General features: G+C 40.3%; 1 protein-coding gene across 2 annotated transcripts in view; it reads left to right on the top strand.

The window, feature by feature from the left end:
• The first annotated feature begins 493 nt into the window (after positions 1-493).
• The window catches only part of LOC18428888 (Acyl-CoA N-acyltransferases (NAT) superfamily protein), a 34,159-nt gene continuing 7,790 nt past the window's right edge, over positions 494-26,862 (top strand). The window contains exons 1-3 of one of the 2 annotated variants that reach the window (XM_088863266.1): positions 494-794; positions 891-981; positions 12,035-12,167. In XM_088863266.1, the coding sequence (XP_088719392.1) occupies positions 717-794; positions 891-981; positions 12,035-12,167 (302 nt within the window). In that variant the 5' untranslated portion in view covers positions 494-716. The remainder of the gene's footprint in view (positions 795-890; positions 982-12,034; positions 12,168-26,862) is intronic. The other variant, XM_006838185.4, reaches the window with a different exon arrangement.

The following is a 26,862-nucleotide window of genomic DNA, read 5'->3' as shown; positions in this document are numbered from 1 at the left end:
GAACAATTTTTTTCTAAAAATTTTAAGATAGTTTCTCTCTCTAATTTTATTTAAGTAATTTTTTTTAAAAAAATCAATATAATTTCTTTCTCTAAAATTTAAGACGTTCCTCTTTCTAAAACTTAAAATTTGATATAATTTTTGTTTTTAAAAATTTTAAGATAGTTTTTCTATTTAATATCGCTCATCTTAATAAGACCTTTATAGTAGATTAGAAGTTAGCTTTTTGATAATATTATTGGGGGAGGAGTAAGTGGTGGGAATAGAAACCATCTGGTGACTGGACGAGAGTGAGATCATTTGATTATTACGAATGTGACGTTATGAATTTCGTAACCGAATAACCGTCCAACAACTTGGATGTATGGGGCATAAAAGAAAATGACTTCTTGCATCACCGTGAAAATTAGCAACTCAACGGCACTCAAATTACTGACCACGCATTTGTTGTGCTCACATAGATCATCAATATAAATTGCACACATCTCTCTCTTCCTCTCTATCCTGTTTTAACAATCCCACCCCTTGAAACCCTTCTCTCTCTCTCTCTCCTGTTTTTACGATCCCGCCCCTTGAAACCCCTCTCTTTAACAATCCTGCCCCCTGAACCCCCCCTCTCTCTCTCAGCCACCGGGCCTCCCTGTCTCTCTCATCTTTTTCAGCCATTGGGCCTTTGAAACTCTCTCTCTCTCTCTCTCTCTCCATTTCTCTTCAGAATGACCACCATCCGAAGATTCTGCTGTGACGACCTTTTACGCTTCTCTCATGTCAATCTCGACCACTTAACTGAAACCGTAACTCTCTCCCTCTCTCGCCTCTGATAACAATTTTTTGCATCGTGATTTTTTTATTTGAGTTTAGAAGCTGAGTGGCCCATTTGAAACTTGCAGTTTAACATGTCTTTCTACATGACCTACTTGGCTCGTTGGCCTGATTATTTTCATGTTGCTGAAGGTCCTGGAAATCGAATTATGGGATACAGTAAGATCTTGACCATCAAAACCTCCAGAGTTTTGTTTTCTTCTTTTTTGTACATTGTACATTGAGCTAGGTCTGAGATTTTCTCTACAACTGGCCTGAGAAAGCCTTTTAAATGCACAATCACTTTGATGCAAACGTTGTGAATTCTCGGATTTAACTGACATTGGGCAATTAATTATCTCTGGTTTCTGCTTTTCAATAGACGAAAGATAGCACATTAATTAACTGAACCTTTTTTTATTTTTTTTGGGTAATTCAGTGGGAAAGACAGGCCCCTACCCGTTTTTCAAAAGATTAGGTAGTTACATTTTGAAAGTGTTAATTGGGGGTGTTAGCGTTAGGAATGGATACCACGATGTGGTAACTGGGTGTGGGGATGCTACTACGACGACCCCAGCTCCTTTCCTCATTAGCTGAACCTTTTCTCATTAAAGATAGCACATGAAATTATCTTTTCAGTTTCATCGAAGTTATTGATCTCTTGATAGTTAATTAACTTGATCTTTTCTCAAAAAAGATGGCACATGAATTTCTCTTTTCAGTTTCATCAAAGTTGTTGATCTCTTGATAGTTTGCTTGTTATTTGGAAAAATAAAATAAAATACCAATAATCATCATGAATTAGTCTTACCACTGTTCTCTGTGGTCTGCATTCTTAAATGATTTCTTCAGTGGATTGCAGCCTCAAATCACATAATTAAATAACTTTTGAAGAGCCAATCTGTTTATAAAGATTCGGTGTTGTTTTTCGTTTAATATGGAAAATTCATGGGGGATTGGGTTTGGATAAATTGAGTGAAGAAAAATCTAGCATTTATCAATTTGAGGTCATTGGGTAGCACCCTTTTAGCAATTTCTATGACTCCTGTTAAAAATTTCTCTGACTCTTGCCCTCCTAACAATCTATGATATTCCTTGAATTGTAATGGATGGTGGACTGGAGGCTAAAATATTTGTATCTCTTTATTAGTGGATCTGTCATTAATTTTGATTAGAAAAAAACACTTTTCTTAACTATATTCACCAATAAGTAATTCATATCCATAATTCCATAGAAAGGTTTGAATCTGAAGGGTAACTCAAGGCCCCCTCCCCTATTCCACCGGAGATACACACATACATACATGAAAGAAATATTTTATTTTTGCAGCATTTTTAGGTTCCCTTTTACGTTCCTTGGTGAATTAATGAAATTTTAAATTTTGGGTGGTAAGTTCCATGTTATGCATCTTAGTTCGATGCTCCTATAATGTATTTCATGGAAAATCAGTATCTAAGTTTTGTACGTAGCCCTGTAAGGCTTTGAAAGTTTGAATTGGATCCATGCTATATTTCTGATTGAAGTTACTAATTGTCAAAAAACCTATCATGGTTTCTCATGTATTTCTAGATCCACCTTAGACTAGAGTTGTTGAGATCACTGCTCCAATCGATATAACTCACTGTAACATAACCAAGTCTATATGTATTGGCTTCTAAGATACGTCGTATATATTCCTTTTCTCAATAATAAGCTGCATTTTGATTGTGTAAAATTTACAAAATTATGACACCAGGCTTGGTTGTTACGGAGTCTCTTTATAAAAATCCTAAATTGAGGATCTATGTTACAAAATCTCTGTACTGTGGTCTGTGGGCTATAGGTGGGATGGGAATGGCATTGAGTGGTGATTGATGAAGAGGGAACTTCCGTCAACTCCATATTTGGGTGTGGAGTCTGCTAACTTGTTCTCCAAAGTGTGTTTGAGACACAAGTCACGGCGTAGTTGGCGAATTTATCGAGCATTTGGTCAAATCTCTATTGACATGGGGTCATTTCTATTGGTCCAATGAGATTACGTTTGTGTAGTCACGCCCTACGATATGATTTGTGCTCCAGCTCTTGTCAAAATGTTGAAGTTCTACAAGAAGATTGTGTGGTTTGGTATTGGTCGAGTCCTTAACTTTAAGGGGCCCTGAGAGAGTGAGCAAATTCGAATCGAAGTGATCTCAGAAGAGCCCTCTAGATCTGCAGGGCCCAGATTCCATCGCATCATATTTTTATGGTTCCTAGAGATGGTGGTAGCCAGTGTGGGGACCTTGGGTCTTGTTTGGGATATGGGTGGATGATCAGTTTGCATTGACTGTTGAGGTCAACTGCGGATTAGCTTGTGGAATTTCTCTCTGGTTAGAGTGCAGGAGATGTTTAGGATTTTGATCTATGCTAGAGGCTTTGCCTTGGAAGTGTCTTCGATATCTTTGTAACCATATTGATCAGATGATGGCTTGGAATACTGTATTGCCACAGTGGTTGGTAATTTTTGGAAGAGGTGCGGATAGCCAAGTTTGGACAAACAACTATGGCTATACCCATATGTTTGGAAAGTCGAACCGTGTTTGGAAAGTTTGGAAAGTCGAACCGTCTCAGAAATGCTAGCCATATGTTGGCAGTCGTTTTGCAGTGCAGGAAGAGGTGGCCATGAGACTCCTCTTCCCCACACATGATGTACTGGTTTGGAAATTTAATTCCGTGATGTTGGGAATGACCCGGCAAGAGCTTTTCTTATAGTCACTAACCAACTTAAATCTTGGACCTTAGGCTTGACCCGGATGCCCCAAACCACTGTTCGACTTGGCCTGAGACTTAGTCATGGAACGAGCTGAGCCTACTTGCCAAGTCTTGAGTCAGCTTGGTGAGTCTGGCAAAGTCCAGTTTTTTTGGCATTAAAAAATTCTAAAAGTATGATTAGAAATTGAAAATCAGGAGATGTAATTTGGCTTCAGCCAGACTGTCAAAAATCAAAACCCAAGGATTTCTTGGGGTTAGGCTTCAAATCAGAATAATCTAAGGCTTGCTAAGTAGGTATGTTAATAAAAATTCCCAAATTTGATCCCAGTTTGGGAGCCTTTGGAACCGGGAACTCAGTGAGTCCAATCAACATGGCCGATTCCAAGCCTGAGTTGCAAGTTTTTAATCAATGGACCAAAGCCTTCAAGCATTGGCAGGGCTGTGATTCCTAACGTTAAACATTTGCATTACATTGGAATTCACCTTATTGACCCATAAACTAAGCACATGTCGTTGTGGGCCTTAGGAGCTTTCTTTGAATCGAGTGTACATATCCGTTGATTTTGTACCCTCTGCCTCAATTATCTGGTTAGTGAACCAGGGTGCTCTTCATGACTTGCAGTCACAGCTTATACAGTGGAAAACTCAAATAGAAGTCCATTGTATTTTAAATTTGTAGGGGAGCCACAATCCATGTAAGTACGAATCTTGTGTAAATGAGTTGAGGTTTCTTTTGTGATTTTCCTTAACTTCCTTTAATATTTGACCCTTCACTTATAAATTTATGTTGAACAGTGTGGTCAACTTGCATTTTAGGAATAGAAAATTGAAGAAATCATTGGCTTCTGTTTGAGTTTGATCTGGTTTCATTTTCGACATGTGTTACTTCTTGTCACATAGGAACCGAGGGCGATGGATTTAGGGAGGTTCTGGGTTTCTTCTTTCTATCTAGTCTTCAACCCCTATCCTAACTCTGCAGCCATATCAAACATGACCTGGTTCTCCTTTGTTCCCCCAAAAATCCAGGCTTTTATACAGGCTTGCTAATTCAAATACTGTCGACCAGCTACAAAGAAAAGGGATCCATCTTAACAACCGATGATCATAGGCAAAATAGCCAAGGATATCCCAACCATCTTTTCATCAATTGCCCTCTGGCCAATCGCTTGTGGTCCACTATGCTCCAAATGTTTGAATTGGCATTGTCACCCCCAATCTGTCCATCAGCTCTTAACAGCCTTCTTCTCTTCCCCAACCTCTACTCTTGTCTCTTGATGTGGCAAGCCTCTATGAAGTCTATCCTCAGTACAGGACTCCTGCCTAACCCAAGGTTGGGTTTTTGGTGGCCACCCGAATGGGGTGCCATCTAACTAAACTTTGATGTGTGTTCCTTTGGGAATCCGGGGACAGCGAGGATCGGGGACCTATTTAGAAATGGCTCCTCTGAGATATTGTTGTCCTTTCCAGGCCCAATTGGCACAATGGGCTCCATGGTAGCTGAAGCAAGATCTCTCCTTTGACAGAATGGGGGCCAGACTCCCCTTGTCGAAGTGTCTCAAAAAGTGTTATTCCATGGGCTACCAAATGATCCCAGCTCCATGGAGACTGGAAACTTTCTTTGACAAGATTTTCAAGCATAGTTTCTAAAAGCAGTCCTAGCGCCTAGGCGGGCTTGGAGGGCCTTGGCGGACCAACTAGGCTGGCTGTCCCTGGGCGCCCAACTAGGGACCCTTGGTGCCCACCTAGGACCCTGCCTAAGCGGGCGCCTAGGAGGGCGCTCAGAGACTGCGCCTGCATGGTGCAAAAATGCCCATTGGGTGGTGCATTTTTGGTGTTCTTTGTTTGGATATTAAAAGATGCATGTATTAATGCATTTTTTATACAAAATTTGGACCTAAAACATTAACTAGACACCCTTTGCCCCCTTTTGAACCTAGGCCCAATCCCTAGGTACCTATCTAAGCGCCCGCCTAGGTGCTGGGCGGCTTAGATCCCCCCGGTCGCCTAGGGGCCTCCCGGCATTTTTTGAAACACTGTTTTTGAGATTTGCTGCTTGCTTTAGGTGCCTTTTAAACAAATTTGGCATGAAGCAAATGGGGCCGTGGATACTTTAGCAAAAGTAGGGGGACAAGCTCAAATTTTGTAATAAACTATAACCAGATTCTGCTCAGTTTTTGGATTGTTCTTTTGCTGATAAAGCGCCGATTTTGTGTAGGCACAAAACTTTTGTGCTCTATGTATGCTTTTATACTTAACATTAAGTCTATTTCATCCCTTCCTCCCCTCCCTTGGTTTTTCCTCCCCCGAACTCGAACGCCTACAGTTGGCCCGTCTATCGCCCTTCTACTCTTCAGGAGGCCACCCCACTTTTGGACCAGTCCTTTGTGGTTCAATTTTCCCCTCATCCTCCCTCTTCTCGAGGACCTCCTCATCCCATCCCTGCCTCTGTTTTGGATCAGGACTTCGTGCATTTTCCCTCTCTGTCGGAACCCCCCTCCCTCCTCCCCACCTTTGAACTTGACCCTGTACTCAAGATTCCCCCACCTCGGTCGCCAGCCTCATCCCTGGAACACCTTCCTCCGCTACCCCCTGATCTTTATCCCCCCTTCGATCCCGTAGCGTCGTCGCCCCCCCCTGCTGAAGCTTTCTTGGTTGGTCCTAGCCAGCCCAACCGTCTTACCCCTCGCTTTGAGGAGGTACCCGCAGCAGATAAGAATCCGAGCCTGGAAGAAAAGATGAAGAACATGTACAGAATCATGGGTTTCCACCATGACAGACCGGAAGGACTAGCCAATAAGTTTCTAACTGCAGACGCGTCAAGCAGGCTAAGGTGAGACCCAAAGCACACAGGGAACTTCTTAGCCTCTTCTCCTCTCCCTCCTTCCAGGACGAGCCCCCCCAGGGACATCCCTTCAGCCCCTCCCATATCTTACCCCAGGAGGTCCTCTAGGCTAGCCTCCCACCCCCCCCCCCCCCCCCCTACTTTCTTCTTTCTTCTCCATGAAGTTCGTTTCATGGAACATACGGGGACTGGGCCAAGAGCGCAAGAAGAATGCGGTCAAATACCTAGTTCTCAAATACTCTCCCACTGTACTGGCTCTCGTGGAGACCAAACAACCAAGCCCACCCTGCAGCTGATCTGCCATGTCTGGGGGCATAAACCATCTCAGTGGGCTGCTTTCCCAGCGAATGGTGCTTCAGGTGGCATCTGGGTGGTTTGGAATCCACAGGAACACACTCTCATTTCCTCTCATTTAGGCGATTTCTCGGTTACTGTCCTACTCTCTAGTATCTCTGCCGGATCACTCTGAAAATTCACAGCCGTCTATGGGCCTAACATTTCCTCGCTCAGACCCTGTCTTTGGTCCAAATTGGATGAAGTTGCAGCTCTACCACACCCTTTGTGGTGTTTGGGAGGAGACTTCAACGTCACACGATGGTCCTATGAGTGAAACTTTTCAACCTCCATCTCCCAGGACATGAGAGACTTCATTGATTTCATCACTAGGAATGAACTCATCGATATCCCTCTCCAAGGCAGCCTATTCACCTGGTCCAACCACTCTCCCAATCCCACCCTTTCTAAACTCGATCGTTTTCTCTTCTCCACCAGCTGGGAGGAATTTGTCCCTAGTTCCATGGCCCTTGCCTTACCCAAACCTGTGTTTGACCATTGTCCAATGCTTTTGGATACAAATGCTGTACAAAGAGGGCCTAAACCCTTCCGGTTTGAACTGGCTTGGTTGCAAGAGACATCCCTTGTTTCTTTATTACCTACTTGGTGGTCCTCCTTCTCACCTCAGGTTAGGGGAAGAGCAGGGTGCAGGCTACAAACCAAGATCCAACTCCTAACAAATTCCCTCAAAACCTGAAGCAAAACCCTTCCTGGCAATTACTTCAAGACCAAATCTCTCCTCTTGGACTCTATCCATAGCCTCGACCTCATTGAAGAAACAAGAGCCTTAGACACCTCGGAACTTGACCTCAGAGCTCAAACCAAACTAGACTACCTGGCTACCCTAAAAAAAGAAGAGATCTTTTGGCACCAGAGTTCTCGAATCAAGTGGTTAAAAGTCGGAGACTCCAACACTGCTTTCTTCCACCGCATTGCCAACTGTCGCAGAAGGGACAACTCTGTTCTGACTCTCAAACTTAACAACTGTCTTCTGGACCAACCAGCACAAATCGGGCAGGCCATTCTAGTTTTTTCCCAAACCTTATACTCTGCCCCGGCTGACCCCGGGCCTAGGATGGCCGACCTTGATTTCCTACCTCTCTCAGATGATTTAGCTGCCTCTTTAGAGCTTCCTTCTCCGAAGCTGAAATCTTACTAGCTATTAAAGCCCTTGCCAGTGACACAGCCCTTGGACCTGATGGCTTTCCGATTGCACCCTTCCAAACTTTCTGGAGCACTTTCAGAATTGACTTCTTGGATTTTTTCGAAGAATTTTTCCTTAGAGGAATCATCCATAAAGCTCTTAACGCCACCTTTATTGCCTTAGTTCCCAAAGTTCAAGGGGCAGAGGAGATCAAGGATTTTCTCCCTATCAGCCTTCTAAACTCTTCTTACAAAATCCTTGCAAAGGTCCTAGCCTCTAGACTCAAGCTTGTCCTCCCCATGGTTATCTCTCCCTCTCAATCCGCCTTCATTCAAAACAGACAGATTCTGGATGGGGTCCTAGTAGTCAGCGAGTGCCTTCACTCCAGACACTTAGCTAAGACACCGGGATTCATTTTCAAAATTGACTGGGAAAAAGCCTACGACCACGTTGACTGGTCCATCTTGGACAAAACCATGGGGAGAATGGGTTTCAATAATCGATGGAGGAATTGGATGAGAGGTTGTCACTCTCATCCCTATCTGTCCATCCTCATAAATGGGTCTCCGAAAGGTTTCTTCCCTGCCAACAGGGGACTCTGACAAGGGGGCCATCTCTCCCCATTCCTCTTTGCCATTGCAGCGGAAGTTTTCTCTAGATCCCTCTCCCGCCTTTACTAGTCTGGTCTACTCTTAGGCTTCTCTACCACTTCATAGGGCCTCATGGTATCACACCTGCAATACGCAGATGATACCCTCATCTTCCTTGACGCCTCCCGAGAAGAACTTGACACACTCAAACTCTTCCTCCTGTGCTTTCAGAAAGCTACGGGGTTCAAGGTTAACATGCTGAAATCTAAAATGATGGGAGTAGCCATGCCAAAAGCAGAAGTTGCTACGCTCATCTCCGACTGGGAATGTTTAGTGGAAGACCTTCCTTCCACTTACCTGGGCCTCCCTCTGGGATTGGGGAAACCCAAAAAGAGACTTTGGTCTCAAGTCTTAGATAAGGTAGAGAGACGCTTGGCAACTTGGAAAGGTTGATACCTCTCGCCTACAGGAAGAGTTACACTCATCAAAGCGACCATGGCAAACATCCCAATCTACTTCATGTCCCTGTTTCAGATGCCAGTACACGTGTCTAACTGCATAGAACAACTTATGCATAATTTTCTCTGGTCGGGACAGGCAGAGAAGATCAAGTTTCACCTAGTTGCCTGGGACACTGTTTGCCTACCTAGAAAGCAAGGGGGTCTTGGCATTCGGACGCTCAGAAATCAAAACACTGCCCTCTTAAGCAAATGGTGGTGGCGGCTAGCCACTCAACCAGATTCATTTTGGGCCCAGGTGCTACGCAGCAAATACCGAATTCAAGATGGTACGTAGGTGCCAGAGAGAATACAGAGACATAGGGCTTCAGGGGTGTGGCTGTCATTAGCCTCTTCTCTGCTTCAGTTCAGAAGCCACCTTAGATTCCATGCCCGAGATGGTCGTAGGGTCAAGTTTTGGACTGATCTCTGGCTTGGTAGCTCCCCTTTGTGCAAGGCCTTCCCCACCCTTTTCTCTCTCTCTTCCATAACTAACTCTTCAATCGCCGGCGAATTGCCTCTCTCAGGGGGACGGAGAACCTGAACTCCCTCCTTCCTTAGAAACCTCTCGGAAGAAGAAAGCTCGCTGTTTCAACAACTTTTGGGTGTCCTTTCTTCCCACTTCGTCCCGCTTTTTGGGAGTGATAGTCTTGTCTGGTGCCTTTCCCCCTCTTGTCTTTTTACCGTCACTTCTTTCTACAAGAATCTTACCCAATCCCCAACCTTTCCCCTTAACCCCACTTCTACCTCGTCAAGAGTATGGTCCACCATTGCCCCCCCTAAAATTCAGTTTTGCAATTGGATCGCATGCTCTCAGAGAGCCCTCAATATATACGCCCTCTGTCTTTGTGAGGAGGAATCCAACCCTCACATTTTCATTCATTGTGATTTCTCCCATAATCTCTGGTCACTCTTGCTTCAATTATTTGGTATCCAATGGGTCTCGCCACCCACGGTCCGAGCCTTGATCTCCTTTAACTTCGAAGCCCAGTGGCCTTTGGCGGGAAAAACCCTCTGAAAGGCCGCGGTGGCCGCAACCATTTGGACCTTATGGCTTGAAAGGAACAACTGTATTTTCAACGGTGCCCGCCTTACTATACAAGCTCCATTCAACTAGGTGGTCTCGCTGACGACCTTTTGGGCTTCCAATCACAAGACCTTCTCTGGCCTTTCTAGGAACACCCTTCTCTGCCACTGGAAAAATGGCCCCATCCACAAGCCCCCAAAACCCTCAAGAGCAAGCAACTGGAAGCATCTACCTGAAGGCAGCATCAAGTTAAACTTTGATGGCTGCTCTTTAGGTAACCCAGGCCCTTCAGGCGCTGAGGGGGCATTCAGAGACTGTTAGTGAAATGTTCTCCTCACCTTCTCTGTGCACCTTGGGACCTTTGACTCCCAATATACTGAAGCTTCGGCCCTTCTTCTGGGGTTGAGATTTTGTGACCCGTCCTGGGGCAATCGTCTGATTGTGGAAGGAGACTCCCTGAACACCATCTCTTGGGCCGGCGGTTTATCCCCCCCACCCTGGTATTTGTCTTCCATTTTTGATGAAATTACCCACCTTTGTAGGGATACGAATGTCTCATGGCAGCATATCTGGAGGACCTTCAACGATCTCGCGGACATTTTGGCGAAGGAGGGAGCTAGCCTACACACTAACATCCAGGCCACGTCCAACTCTTTTTTTGTTATGGACCACAGCCTCTCAAGATAGCCCACCTTCCAGCGCGTCAGCCACTGTTTTGGCCTTTCTTTTTTTCACTTAATTTCTTTCTTTCTTCTCTCTGTAAATCTTGACTGTAGGGCGAATCTTATAAGCCCATGTGCATGTAATCGACTGATGTATTTTTTACTGATTGCTACCCAGTGAGGGTGCTTTCAGTCCTACACTTTTTGTAATCCCGGACTCTCTTTAGTAATACAATGTTAACAATTATCAAAAAATACTATGCCATCCAATCCATCCATCAACTTGAACAAAAAACAAAAGAACATAAATATACCAAGCACTTAAGAAACAAGAGCACTATGTAGTGAAGGAAATATAAAAGAAGTAACTGTAGCGTATAGCCAAATACTAAGTACATCGCAAGTACAATCAAAACCTAATGTTATAAATTTTAGTTTCTTTGTTCCATGAATCACCTTCAAACCCTTGATGAGTGATTTAGTTGATATTGTGGGATCAAAATCCTATCAAGATGAAAACCAAATCGACTGAAACTTGCTGGAAAAATCCAACTTTTGTTCATAAATTTGAAATTGGAAAAAGAAATTGATTTTCAACAGGTCGGATTTAATTCCCTCGGAACAAAACCAAAATTGTTCTAAGGTTTTGGGGAACCTTTTTGTCCCTTTTTTTTAGGGGAAAAGGAATGAAACTAACCCATGATCAAGGCAGTTTGATAAGGTCATTGCCTTGTCACATATGCTGCAGCCAATGGGGCCAATGTGCCGCCTACCTATGTGGCCAATGTGCCGCCCAGGCAGGCATGTAAGGTATGCCAGCCTAGGTGGGCTGAAACATGGCCATACCACTTCGATGCGGCCACATAATGCACGAGGCCACATTTGATTCATAATACTGCTAATGGATAAAGTGATTTCTTTTGATGAGTTTAGAGCAGAGACTACATTATGGAAGTTTGTTTTAGAGAGTGGAGGGGTGTGTTTTGCATACAACTTTAGTAACGTGGATTGTGATTTTCATTTCTTGCCATCTGTTCTAACATGTTTTGTCTTGTTTAGGAAACAAAAAAATCTTATTATGTGCAGCTGATGTGTGTGAATTTCCATGAAGATTTTTATATTTCTGACCCCCAGATGTGTACGTTTATTGACATACTTTGAAAAGTGTGTTCCCAACTTGTTCTTTTTTCTAGAACCTAATTTGTTGTTCCTTTATTGTGCATATTTCTTTGCCATCTGGTTCTATTCTTTCATGTGTGGAGAATTAGTTTTAGCAAAGGAAAGTTTTCATTATTGATGTTCTTCCATATTGATTTTTAATTTATGCCTTTAGTTTTTTAAATGTTCATGCAATTGTTTATTGCTTGTTCTTGTTAATGAGCTAAATTTTCTTGTTGGGAACATAACCAGTTATGGGTAAAGTTGAAGGACAAGGTGAATCTTGGCATGGTCATGTAACTGCTGTGACAGTCGCTCCAGAATACAGGAGGCAGCAACTAGCTAAGAAACTTATGCACCTACTGGAGGAGATTAGTGACAAAATGTGAGACGCATAAATGAATAACCTATTGGATATCTTAGATGTCTTAGTTGAATGCAAAATCATCTGGTTTTATTGATAATGAAAATGAGTTTTACATTTAAAGATGTTTGATGGTATTTCTTTCTTGTTCCATTCTCTATTTCTGCACTTTATATTTGTCATGTTCTGCTGTTACAAATATTGAAGTCTCAGTAGGAGCTATACATTTTGAATAGTATTTAATTGGCTTACCTGACAGAGCAATGATGGTCAAACTGGATTACCATCTCTGAATATTCCAAAGTGGTTTGAATTAGTGAAAGCTGGAATGCTAGTTGCAATAGAGTTGGTCTATGTCTGTTTGAATTAGCAAAGAGGCATGAAGCCCAGGGACATTAAGCCCATAAATAGAAGGGATAAAAATAATAATAGACTAAGGAAAAATCACCAAGATATAGTGGGCATGGCTACCAAGTGTCCCTGTGGAACCACCTAGTAATTTTGATTGGATCTTCTTTTGTAATTGGAGTCTTGAGAAGAAATGGCGTAAAACTTCAAGGCCTATCTGTAGAGCTCACGCTTCTATTTTTGAAGAATCAAACCAACCAACCATAAGTCACAAAAGTCCTGAGCTCACACTTCTACTTTTGAAGAACCAAACTAACCAAACCAAAAGTCACAGAAGTCCTGCTAAGTCTATCACTTACTAAGCCACCCACTCAAGACAGCTCTAGGTTTCCCCCAAAGTTCTTTTAAACTTGAGCATGACATAGCCATATGACAGCCAGGCCCTTAGGGCCACTTCAAACTAATGAATTCCAATCTCAGTTTAGATTTGTTGATTTGAATCCAGATAACCCTTGCTGTGTTCCGTCAGTGCCAACTTAAGAAATCCGTAGAGGATCCTTTGAATACATTGTTGTTTCCCCTATAACCAAAAAGATAGCTTAGGGACACTAGTTCTAGAAAAGGCGACATTTCTCAGGCAAAGATACCAATAAGCATGAATCCTTGCACCAATTTGGGGATGACTAACGCAAAGAAATTCCAAATTCTACATGCTAAAAAACAATGTAAGCAAAAACAGTTCCTTCCACAATTTCCTTGGCTTCCCAGCATATAAAACAAGCTTCAGAGTCGTTCAACCTTGCTCTTTTTTGATATTTTTCATAGCAGGGTTATGATCTTAGAAGAGTCTCCAAGCAACTCTAGACAACATGGTTCTCCATCTTCAATTTTATGTTCTTTCCGGACTTCCTTCTCTTATGTTTGTAGCTGAAACATTCATACGGTGCCAAACCTGCATCAACATTCTATTTTCCTTGATAAAAGCAAGTTGTCAAGGGAGAAATATGGCTGAAAATTGACTTCAAAAGAAAAAAATAAAAATAAAAATAAAAATAAAGCTTAGCATAGCAATACCTTATTTTAATAGCTAAAACTATGGCTACGATCTTATAGAAGCCTCCCCTTATGCTAATATTTCTGAAAGACTTTGTATTCCCTTTAACCTTGGAGGTTAAATTAATGAAGGAAGCAATCTTTGAAACTAAGAGTCTAGGACCACGATCATTAAACTAACTGGTTCTACAAAGAAGGTGGAGTTGGATAGTAGCATGTATTGCTTCTCTTTTTATGTTTACTGATACCTAAGAAAATCTCAAGAACACATGACATGTAAATGTTTTTTTTTTTGATACTGTTAACTGTTGTATTGAAATAGGAAAAAGAGTACAGGGGTCCAGGGAGAGTGCCCACATACTGGGCCTCTCGGAAAATAAGCTAACCTCAGTCAAGTGAGCCTATACAAAAAAATGAGAGGGGTTTATAACAATGCCCGTTACAACGATGTACAAAAAAGTCAAAGAAAGGGGTCCGTCAAGGAAGGAAGTCCTAAGGTGGAGGACCACAAAAACCCAGATGTACAAAAGGAGAAGGCCGCTGTCTTGCGAGCGTGGGTCCCGAGAACTTCTAAGGATCCGCAACTTGTGTGAGAGCTCTGTCTTTAGCCAACTGGTCCACCAGGCCGTTTGATTCCCTCCAAATTTGCGTCCATGAGATGGCTGTATCCCTGCAAAGCTGTGAATCTCATCGTCAATAGAAGGAAGATATCAAGGTGGGGTGGCATGGCCGGCAGCCTAGGTAACGATATTATGGGCATCTCCTTCCACTAAAAGAGGTTGATCCCATTCGGGGTCTAACATTTTGAGGCCCGTGAGGAGCGCCATGGACTCCGCAAGCAGGGAGTCGGCGTGGCCAATGTGCTTGGAGAAAGAGGCCAGAATGTTCCCTTGGTGGTCTCTGAAAGCCCCACCAATACCTGCCGGGCCGGGGTCCTAAGGGAGCACCCATCGAAATTGAAATTGATCAGACCTGGCGGTGGAGAGGACCAGTAGCCAGCTCGTGCAGCCCGACGATGTTGAACAAGGAGGAGCCTTCAAAGGCATTTGTACTTCTTCCTTCCAACACGTAAATGTTAAATTGCAGAATTCAAAACCTTGTCCACTAAGCATATTGGCGAACTTGTCAAGCACCTTGTCTCATTTCCTGGACACATCTAAATTAAACCTTGCATACAACCAACTATATATATTAGGTTTTGTAAATACGACTAGGGACATCATTGGGTCAGGTCAGCCTGTCCGGCCTGAGGTCCGGTTGTGAAATCTTCGCCCTGTGGGTCGGTTCACAGGGCATATTTCAAGCAACTTATCTCATCTCTGAACCCTTATATCTCTGACTGCATTCAAGTCCGTTCCATCTCAGCCTTCTGTCGCACGTCTTGATCCTCTCTTCATGTTTCTGAATTTCAAAGTGCATATTTCAGGTTCCCAATCATCTCCAGTTCTCTGTTCCTCATTCTCTACGGATCTGAAGTTCTGAACTTTGAAGCCGGCTTCACTTTGAACTTTTGATCAATTGATCTGCAGTTCTGAACAAATGAGTTGCACTGCTGGACTACGATTTAGTGTCATCTGTTTTGCAAGCTCCTATTTTTTAAAGACTCGACCTCTGAGTTAGATCATTTTGAAGAAATCGTTCTGTTTCTTTTGGTTGTTTAGTGGGTTGATTGTGCTAAAAGGAGCTGGGATAGATTTTAGTAACTTGGGCCAGGATATCGAGGACATTGGGTGCTCTCTCGTGGTCGTGGGGCATTTTAATCCGATGGCTGTTTCGTTATGGGGTTGGAGGTTTCCCACTCAAAGAAATGGTGTGAAATGTTATCTTCTTCTTCTTCTTGTTTTATTTTTTTTTTGGTTTCTGTTTTTGGTCTTGGTAGTGGTGTTGTTATTGTTGTTGTTTATCGTTGTTGGTCACGTCAAAAACACTTAAATGCCCTGGATCTAAACCATTGGATGTGATTCATCCAGTCCAGGGTTTTTACCTGATCCTGGAGCTGCACCTGTTAGATTTTCACGATATGTTGCATGATACATGGCACATGCCCCTGATGATAGTCCTTCTCAAATCAATAAAATTGTCATCCTAGCCATTCAGTATAGCCCATTGACAGTTTTATTTCCAACCACCACTTGTGAATCATTGATGAAGTAATGATGGTATCCTAGATGATGAATCTTCTTATTGTACTTTCAATTAGCTCCATCTCTGTCCATAATGTCTTAGATGTTCCATATTCACATTTTCTAATTTAATGCTTTTTTATCTGAATGTGATGATATATTAGCATAGTTCTGACTTGCTTTTCTGAACCTAAAATTGGTTAAAATTTTCTTTCTTTTGTTTTATGCAGAACAGCCTAAATGAAATGTCACACTCACTGAATAGTGAAAATTGGTCAAAATTTACTTCTATTTGTTTTATGCACCACACCTTAAACGAACATGTCACACTCACAATATGGTGAAAACAATATCACTTCACTTGCCCAAAAAAAACGAACAATATCACTTATTTGGACAAACCATCATCCCACAAGAGGAAAAAATTAACATCTCCATTTTGGCAACATCTCAAACAGAGTCCAATAAGTGGAAAGAAGTCATAGGGCAATATGCAATTGCTGTAAGGAAACATGAATAGTGATATTAAGTGTGAAACTTTCTTCTTTTCTATTGTATAGTAAGTATAAAATAATATACCTAACTAGACATTTGGACAGATGTAAAAAACTTGCTCAACATGACAGGAAACAACTTCCATCTACAAGTCAAACTTCGGTTGGAATTGTTGCTTTGTCAAACTTTTAGTTGGGCTAAGAGCGGAGTCATAAGCATCTTGCAAGGCTGATTATCTTGCACAAATACCCATAAGGGGTGGCCTAAAACACCGTATTTTGACAATTAGTCTACAATCTCCAGCCAAAGTTCATTTCAGGGGATCGTGTCATGCAACAACATAAAATTGGTTAATTGGTGCTCTATCGTGAGCAGATGGATGTCCTTTTTGTTTTTTCAACGATTCCTCCATGAGTTAGTCTTATAGTGATCTTGTGGATGTCATACACTCAAGTATGAGTATTTTTATGCATTCCTTGGTATCAAGTGGAATTTCTGAAATGGATTTTTGATTTCATGGTCGAATCTCCTTGTACTACAAATAATCTTAGTAATGCTTTTCCTCAAAAAAAAAAATCTTAGTAATGCATTTTTTTGACATGCTCGGCTGACTAGAAAACGAGCAAGTTGTTCACTATGACATTGCAGCGAACATGTGAAGATCGATTTGAACACTTAGGTGTGAATATTATAATACACTTCATTCATATTGGATGGAATTTCAAAAAGAGGATTTCGAATTTCATGATGGTCGAATATCAACATACTAAAAATAATCTTAGGAATGCTATTTTGTAATGTTCGGGTTATTGGAAACTTAAGAGCAAGTTGTTTGCCATAAGCCATAAAATGGTTGAGATAGGGTTGACATGGTTTGGAGAGATAAGGTCTTAAATAATGGGTGAAGAAAATAAGAGGTTAAGGAATGAGGGTATTGCCATGGGATGGTGGTGGTGGTCTTATTGACCTATAAAGTTTTATAACATGGTATCAAAAAGACCAAAATACACCTTTAAATATGATTTAAGGCCATAGCTGTTGAGAGTGAGAATGGGAGCTTAGGAGGACCCATGGCTGAAGCTCCCTGTCATGGGAGTGCTTGAGAGCGTTGTTTAGGAAAGGGGCCTAAGTGTGGCTTCATCATCGTCATCATCATCATTCGAGCCTTATCGCAACTATTTGGGTCGGTTACATAAATCCTCTTCCATCGTTTTGCTTTATTGAGGGCCATATCCTCAGTCAAACCATAAGTCACCATACATCTTCTCACTACTTCCATTTATATAGTTTTGGGCCTTCTCCTTGCCCATTTAGAGCCTCTCAAGCCCAGATGAGCAAGGAAGATTGCGTTAAGTTGGCAGCCAGTGTAAAACTTTTGCCACATCTATATGTATCATGAGTGGGTTAATGCATGTAATATATGTATATTGGCTTTCTTGGGGAACACTTTTGTGTGTGTGTATGTTGAAAACCCTACTAAATGGAGCTTGCAACAATTATTTCGCTTGTCGACCTAAAGGCTTTCGACTATTCGATTTTGGTCCAACGGTTGGGAGTGTAATTTAGTCTAAGAATTTTTATTTTCTTTTTGTAAACTTGTTTGAGCTAAAATTTGCAGTGTAGATGTGCCTCTGCCTCACATACCTAATAAAAATATTTAAAAAATATTTCATATAGTTAAAAATGACCAAATTGCTCCTATAACATCCAGGGGTAGTTTTGTCATTTTAAAATATGTATTTTTTTTATTTTTTATTAGATTGTGGTGATTGATCACACCCTCTCCAAATTTCAGGTTGATTTGAATTATATAAAAAGTATTAAAAGTAAATTGCTATTAGATTCTCTCAACTATCTTATTTTTGATCGAACGGTGTGATAGCCTTTAGCCCCAAATCACTATAGCATTTCACATATGGCTGTTCGGCAAGGTTTTCCTATATATATATTTATATGTATATATGTATATTAAAATGTTCGAAAATTTGAGAAATGTAGAATCCTCTTTAGCATTATGTACATATGTACATTGAGAACTCTATAGCATGAAAGTCTCATAAAACTTTGATAAAAATGAGATTGTAGGGCCAGGATATCAACCTAACTTAGGAATTGTCGGACTCCCTACCGGACAAGACAGGGTAATTCTCCATAGTGAGAACCGTCTGACTCAGAACAACTCTACCAATTCCCCTCTTTCGGACTATTTAGGACCGGGAAGCCCCCCCCCTCCCCCCCAAATCCAAACACACCTGAGGAGTTCCAAGTTGGTTTGCTAGTTTTCAACCACTTATGCAAATGTCGACTATGAAAACCGAGAACAAAAATTGTTCACTAGTGGTTATTCGCTAGAGAATTGCCAAAAAGCAAAAAAATGAGCACAAAATCAAAGACGGTTCAAATTTCATAAAATTTTGAAACTTCCCTTGGAACTCGCTTCAGACCATGATCCTACCCCATTCTTCTAGGGCTGCGATCCCCTTCCAAAGCAATCAAGGTCCCTTTCAGTTAGGGATCTAGATCCTTTATAACATAGGTCCGCTTGGTTTCATTGTTGAATGAACTTCATGGGTTCAAACCTAACTTACTTCACACTCTAGGATGTTTACTACTAGCTCAAATTCTACGGGACAATTTAAAATTATTTTCATAAGGTTATTTTTTGTCTTTATTATAATTATCAGTGTTTCAAAAAGCGCTAGGCGGGTCCTAGGTGGCCTGGGCGCTCGCGTAGGCGGGTTCCGTATTGCCTAGGCGGCCGCCCAGAGACTGCCGCCTAGGCCTGGGCGATGGGCCTAGGCCTTCTGGACCGCCTAGGCATTGGGCGGTCCGCTTTTTAAATCACTGGTAATTATTGAATGGGCATGGCCAACCCAATTGTGACATACATGTGATGACCTGATAGGCTGACAACACTTGACTCAAGCCCTGCCTGATTAGCAATCGGGTCAGCTTTTCCTGACTTGACCCACTCCACGGGTCTCGACTTCAAGGCCCAATCCCAAGACTGAGGCATTCTAGACATGATGGGCCAAAGCAACCTGTTGGCATCCCTATGAGTAAGGTCCCTCTCTCAAATTTGTGTAGCTGTTACGGTGTGCTTTATCGTCACGTTTTGCTATAAGAGTGTGGTTATTCGATCCATCTGATGCCGTCATTGCAACCCTTTTCGACAAACCTTACCTTGTATTATTTGATGTCTAAGTCTTGTTCTCTATGTTCTCTCCCTCTGTATAGGATTGTTGTGTTTAGGCATGGTAAATGAATCCGTTTTCAATCTCTTCCAAGATATTAGTTGTTTTTTTGCTTTTTTATAGACTAGAACCTCTATGCTTCTGTTGAACTTCCTCATAGGATTTACATATCTTAATATACACTAGATACAAGAAATGCTCTATATTTAGATGAGAATGATCAAGAAACATGTGGACTAAAAAAGGATTTACATGTGGAGATCTTATATTGCTGTTGAGGTTCTATGATGATTGTTAGGGAGTGAGGATCGTTCCACTAGAAACTTGAAAACTTGAGTGACACTAAATTGTTGGTGGTACATAAGTTTATGAGATGTGACATTTGTAGTTTGGTTCTCGATATATAATTTTGGCAGTTGGTGTCTGAGCATGGGTTCAGATCAAAGTGCCAATTCATTAGGTTAAAAGGGTTGAATGAGGAACACAAATCTGATGATTGTTACTCCTACAAGCTATGCAGTTTTTTGTGGTCCATACACCATGTTTTTATCTTTAAAAAATAGGTGAGCAAAGAATTTCTCCCCCAAAAATTTTGTTCTTATTTCATTTGTCTTTATCGGGGATTGATGGGTTTGTGACCCAATTCATCATCATCATAGCATTTTTCCAATTAATTGGGGTCGGCTACACGAATCCAAGTCTGCTATTTTGCTCTATTTAAGGCCACACCCTCAGTGAGGCCATAAGTTCTTATATGTTTTCGGACTACTTCCAACCATATCTTTTTGGGCCTACCCTTTGCCCTTTTCAATTCTTCCATTTGAACTAACTCGCACCTCCTAACAAGTGCTATACTTGGTTGACGCCACACATGGCCATACATGGCTGGCCTACCTAAGTCTGCTCTGTCTCATCTTGTTGCCTATTGGTGCCACACCTAAACTTTCCCGAATGGATTCATTTTGGATTCTATCCCTTCTTGTCTTGCCACTCATCCATCGCAACCTTCTTGGGGATTGATGGGTTTGTGACCCAATTAAGTCTAAAATTTATCTTAAAACAAATTTTAGTATATTTTGATTATTGTAGTTTACAATGAAGTGGGGTATGCATGGGAGACTTTTAAGGTTAGGTTTATTCTTTTGAGAAATAACCTTTTAGTCACACAACCTCTCAAGCTGTTATTCCTCCTGCTGTGCAACTATGGGGTGATTTGGAATTCTTTAAACCTCCATAGTCAAAATCTTTTATCTTGGTGTTTCATTCAATTAATGAATACATTTTCTTTTGGCAGTTATCATTCATAGAATCATATAACATCATTAATATAAGGCTATTAAGAGCAGCAACAATCGCATTAAATAATGTATTCTCTCTTATGTTATTCATTGGTGGACTGAATTGCACTTGCTTGCTTCCTGCCAGGCTTTGGGCATGGGTAAATGCCTGTGGGCAAATCCCAGATGCACAATCGTCGCACAAATTGTGCCGAACATTTATGCCTGGGCAGTGAGGAAGGTGTACTGCCTAGGCACTACATGCAGGGTGCCTGGAATTATTAGGTGCCAAAAATGATAAAACTTTACACTAATATTAAAAAGTGGATTTCATATATATTAAAAATATACCTGAGTACACGTCTCTAGTATAATTGGGTCATGTTTCTATTTAGGTTTGTACATGCCTTTAAACGTTGCTAAAATGTTTAGGAAACCCTTAGATTTGAGTGGTGGCACTTCCTTCCAGTGAATAATCAGTCCACCTCAATATGGCCATGTAGAAGCCCCTTCACAATATACTAATCCACAACTCCTGTTTTGCATAGGGACAACCAACCAAATTATTAATAGTTTTTAAATTTTATGTTTTTAACGGAAAAATTATGATTAAAATTCCAAAATTTCTTAGTTATAATATGAAAAAGAATCATATCAATTTTCATAAATTTCATTAAAGCAGAAAAATTAAGGGTTCAAAATAATTTTGGGAATTTATTAAGCTGTTATATATATTAGGACTCTATGGTGTAATTATAAATTATTTTTAACGGCCCCTATTTTATTGGAAATTTTTAGAACAATAAAAATTCCTCATTAAATAGTAAAAAATCTAAGATAGTATCATATTTCTTACTTTTTCGTAAAAATAAAATAAAAAAAATGAAAAATCTAGGTTAATCCTGCATATGTATGGAACTTTACTTGTTATGTCTTTTATATAAACTTATTTTAGTTTAGCAAATTTGTTTAAACATTTAAAATTTGTATTAAAATAAAAACGTCAAGAAAGTGTGAGATTTTTTTTTTTCCTTTTGGGCAATTTAGTAGGGAAGGGGTCTCCTACCCTTAGTAGGAATAAAACTCAAGATGTCACATTCTGATACCTGTTGGGTGTGTTTTTAGTCATCATATGAGACTAAGTACATTTCAACCGATGCTTAATAAATTGCAGGCATAATTATAAGACAAGTGTTTAACCAATGCCAGATAACTGTCTTAACGGACAAGGGATAAAATATGCAAGCTCAATGAGCGTTATCCTTGAAGATATTTGCTAAGATATGCTCCTGATATGATATAAAGGATGTGATATGTCCAAGGAAGGCCCCAATATGCCTTAGAGCCCTATTCGTCAGTCAACCCATACATGCCCTAACTTACAACCAATGATAATGAGAGGAGTCAAACCATCTCAATACGTGACAAATTTTAGGATACATATACTCCAAAGGCTCATATATGCCGCTTCACAAGATATGGAAGGAATTTGATACGATATGACATGCTTTCCAATCTGACGTTGGTCAAGTGTGTCCATCTTGACTAACAATTGATGATAGCAGATATTAAGCCATCTCAATATGAGATAGATTCTAGGATATATATACTCTTAAGGTCTCAATATGCCTCTCCATATGATAAGAGGAGGAATTTGATTTGGAATGATATGCTCCCTAATCCATCGTCGGTCACACATGTGCATCGTGACTAATGATCGATGATAAGAGACTATTAAGCCATCTCAATTTGAGACAAATTCTAGGATACATATACTTCGAAAGGCCCATATACGGCTCTCCACATGATATTGGAGGAGTTTAATGAGAAGCGATAAGTCTTTATTAATCCGTTGTCGGCTAATGATAAAGTGTTTGATGGACGGAGCATAAGAAAATCTCATCATATGATATCACGATGTGGTGCGTGCAAATATAACTTATGAGGCTTCATCTGCCTCTAAGTCCAAGAATTATACAAATTGGACATCATTCGGAGTTGGCTTATCCCTAGCATCTGTATCCATTAGCGGTCAAGATATGCTTTGACCGACGCCCCAAACTTTAATGTTTGGCATTGATCCGAAACTTTCAAGGATTTATATTTGAGGCATTATCTCCCTCACCCTGAACTCTCACAATATCCGGAGATGACCCCTCATCCGTATCCATCGGCAGTCAAGAGCCTTATGCGTTGTCTATTAAAAGCCAGCATAACCTCCGATCTTTAAAATTGAGATTTCTCCCTATCCAAGAGGATTTTTCTCATGGGACCAGGACCATTGGATTCCTAACTTAATGCTCTGTCACCCTTAAAAGGTGCAGGCATTATATTGATCGTTGTGGTGAAAGCAGTTGAGCCTGCAATTTCTTGATCCTGTTGGTGTAATTTCCAGCAACGAAGGGTCGACTTCGGTGAACCATAACTCTCTCATCTGTGATCCATTTGAAGAAAGACTTGAACCATTGTGTTCGTCTCTGAGTCCTCTATCATCTCTTTAAATTTCATGGTCAAAGGATTCGCCATCAAGAAAGCTGTAGAAGAAATATGAAGACATGGCAGAACTGTGTTGCAGCGGCTTGACCGATGACGGATAAGAAGTAACAAAATTCCTTGATTTTCTCACATGGTATCTTATTGAATCTTGGAGTTGCGAGTTCAAATTCGTACATCAGATGGATACACATTGACGGAATATATGATTATCATCAAGATCACCTGTGTGTGCATTCAAATTTAAGCAAAGCTGCATAGTTATCGTCTCAAGCTAGATTGTGAAGGATAGTGTGCGTGGTCAACAAGCGGATAGGTATGACAAGCTTTTGTGATTATCAACTCGTGGATGATTATATAAACTTCGTTTCCTGATGAGGAAGGGGTTTAATCAGTAGTTTCCAGTCAGTGAGAGAGAGATTGAGACATACGCTCTATTCTGTGTGATATTTGCATGATAGTGAGATGAGAGTGACTGTATCCACTGTTTGCAAAGAAGTAGCCCACTGATACTACTTCTTTCTGAACTACAATGCATATACTACTTCTTTCTGAACTACAATGCCAGAATCCGATAGAGAGAGAGAAGTTATTGGATTTAGACTCACTTGAAGCCTGATATCGAAGAAGGAGCAGACCATATGGATAGTACCCTCGCGTTTAGTTCAGGTATATGGGCTCGTGTTGCCCTTGGTATTGATTTATTTTCTATGCATATGTATATTTTCCTTTCCTATAATCGTATATATAGGCTTCAAGGCCCGAATCAAAGGTATTTGGATTAGCTTTTGGGCTGTTGTAAATTGTTACAGAGGTTTAAACCTTTGGAACTCTTCCGTTCCCAGTAATATACGTAAAAAACCTGTGTTTCTACAATATGAAATACATGGATGAATTTGGCTCCGGATGTGTTTGCCCTATGGTTGTTCATTTGGAGTCATGATGTTTCTTTAAACATTTTAAATTAATGCGGCACATTTTCGGAGCAACCAGTGCCCCATCACCCTGACCACCTGGCCTTAAGCCCATTCCTAATAAGTGTCAGATTTTGTATTTTTAAAGCCAAAACTTAAAAAAATTGAAAAACTAAGAATTAATCTTAATCCTATGTGAATGGAAATCTGGACTTATTTTGTGAGGATAAATTATTTTCCATATACCTCATTTTATTGGCGCTTTTCATCAAAACAATTGTAATTAGAAGAATACGAAATAAGATAATGTCATATTTCTTAGTTTTTTCAAAAAGTTTTTCAAACATAAAATTGAAAATTTTAGCTAAATTCTTCATCTTTATCCAAACTTCATTTATTAGGTTTCAATAAGGATCTACATGCTTTTCATATCATCTTAATTTAAATTAGTAGAGTATTAATAAACAAAAATTAATAAATTGTCAGATTTCTTTTGTAAAAGTAAAAATTAAAAAATTTAAAAAATTAAATTTATGGACACCTTATTTATTAGGACCCTAGAAGGAGTCATTTTGTAGTCTCCTTACCGCTCCTGATTAAGATTCTCAAATAGAACTAAATCAATTTGTATCGGGACCCTATCTAATAGGATAAGGTATGACTTTTATTTTCTATGGTTATGCTCATATCTATTGTAATGAAAGTCTATGGTGTTATTTGAGGTTTTAGTTTTCTTGAGGGTTATTTTTGTTTCTTTAGTTGTAGCGATTTAAAGGGTAGAATAGTAAATTCTTAATGGGTTGATGAGGATCATGAAAGAAAAAACAAAGAGATGTGGAACGGAAGCTAGAGAGAGAAGAAATAGGAAAAATGGGTAGAGATAAAAGGAGAAAATTAAATAAATGTGTTTTTTTATTTATTTTATTTTTTATTATTTCACTTGAGAGAAGAGATTTGGTGATTCAGTAAAGAATTTAGGTCTTGTAAAAAGATCTTTTAGGGTGGACTCCCTTGCAGACCTTGAGAGACGGTATATTCTCGCCGTTTATTATGATTTTTATTTTAATTATTTCTTCCCCCATCTTCCCTCCATCAGTTTGCTTTGTTTATATGTTAGGTATTGGTAATGATAAGATAGATCCCCAGGTTGTCAAGTGTATCTGTCTTGGGTATTCACAGTTCCAGAAAGGTTGTCGTTGTTATCATCCTGGTTTACAAAAAAAATTGTTTGTGCTGATGCTACCTTTTTTAAAAAGGCTCCATACTTTTCAGAAGAGAGTATGATTGATACAAATTTTTTTTATCCTACTATTGAAGTAGTCTCAAAGTCCTCGCCTTCTATGAATCATCTTCCTATTCCTGTTCATACTTTTTGCCTGACTCCATTGATTCTAGTGCACCTATATATCATCATGTTTCTCAAGAGCAGCCCATAAAGGTTTACACAAGAGAAATACAGGTTGGACATTCCCCACCAACTCTGCCGGCTTCTCAATCGTTATCTTCGTCTGCTGATCCTCTTCCTTGTGATGATAACGTACCTATTGCCATCCGTAAAGGTGTCAACTCTCGTACTCTACATCCAATGCTTTGTTATCGTTACAAATTTGTTGCCATCATATTGAAATTTTGCTTCAGCCCGTTCATCTATGTTTGTTCCTAAAACCTACCAGGAAGGACTTCTCATATTGGGTGAAGTGAGCAGTGGAAGAGATGGATGCTTTTCATTTAAATGATACATGGGAACTCACCGAATTATCAGTCATTTGAAGGAATTAGTCATTTGAAGAGACATTTAAGACAATATGTTCACACTAAGATTTGCTCCAGCTAAGTTATTTTCTAGGAATTGAAGTAGCTAGATCAAAGTATAGCATTAGTTTGCCTCAAAGAAATTATGTGACCGACATGTTGAAAAAAACTCAATGTTGGGTGCTAGACCAGTGGATACTCCTATGGATTCAAATATGAAATTATTGGCTGATCTGGGGGGGAATTGTTTGAGGATCTAGGAAGGTACAACAGACTGGTTGGCAGGCTGATTTATTTAACCATCACTAGGCCTGATATTGCTTTTGTAGTAAGTGTTGTAAAGATGATTTATACATGCTCCTTGGATTCCTCACTGATATGTTGTTTGTGGAATTTTAAGGTGTCTGAATGGAGCCCCAAGTTGAGGGCTGATTTACAAGCCAAATAATTATTTGGCCATTGAAAGTTTACTCAGATGCTGATTGGGTAGGATCACCATCTGACATGCAGTCTACCACAACTTATTGTACATTCATTGGTGAAACTTGGTGACATGAAGAAGAAACAAAATGACATGGCTATATCTAGTGTCGAGGCTGAATATAGAGCAATGGAGCACACTACACGTGAATTGATGCGGCTGATAACACTAATGCAGAAGATCACTGTTGCCGAACATATGAAGATGTATTGTGATAACAATGCTGCTACTTATGTAGCCAATAATCCAATGTTTCATGAAAGGACTAGGAATATTGAGGTAGATTGTCATTTTATCCAAGAGAAAGTTGCTAGTAAGAAGGTGTCTCCTCCATATGTGTAATCTAGGGATCAACTGGTAGACATTTTCACCAAACAATTTGTTCCAAGCTGGGCATGGGCGACATTTATGCTCTAGTTTGAGTGTGCCTTGTGATAATGGGAGTGAAGATGTGGAGTGCAATTATAATGTTCTAAGGACCAAGTTCTCTTGAATTTAATACTCCAATACCCTAGTTATACGTACTTTGTTATCTGCAAAAGGCATTAGAATCCTACATGTTATCTCTTAACTCTAAACATTTTCC

The sequence above is a fragment of the Amborella trichopoda genome, chromosome 3, assembly GCF_054954075.1.
Source record: "Amborella trichopoda isolate Santa Cruz 75 chromosome 3, AtrichopodaSantaCruz75HAP2 v2.0, whole genome shotgun sequence".
NCBI classification, from domain to species: Eukaryota; Viridiplantae; Streptophyta; class Magnoliopsida; order Amborellales; family Amborellaceae; genus Amborella; species Amborella trichopoda.
Note: the sequence above shows the minus strand (reverse complement) of the source record. Positions and strands in the feature narration are given on the sequence as shown.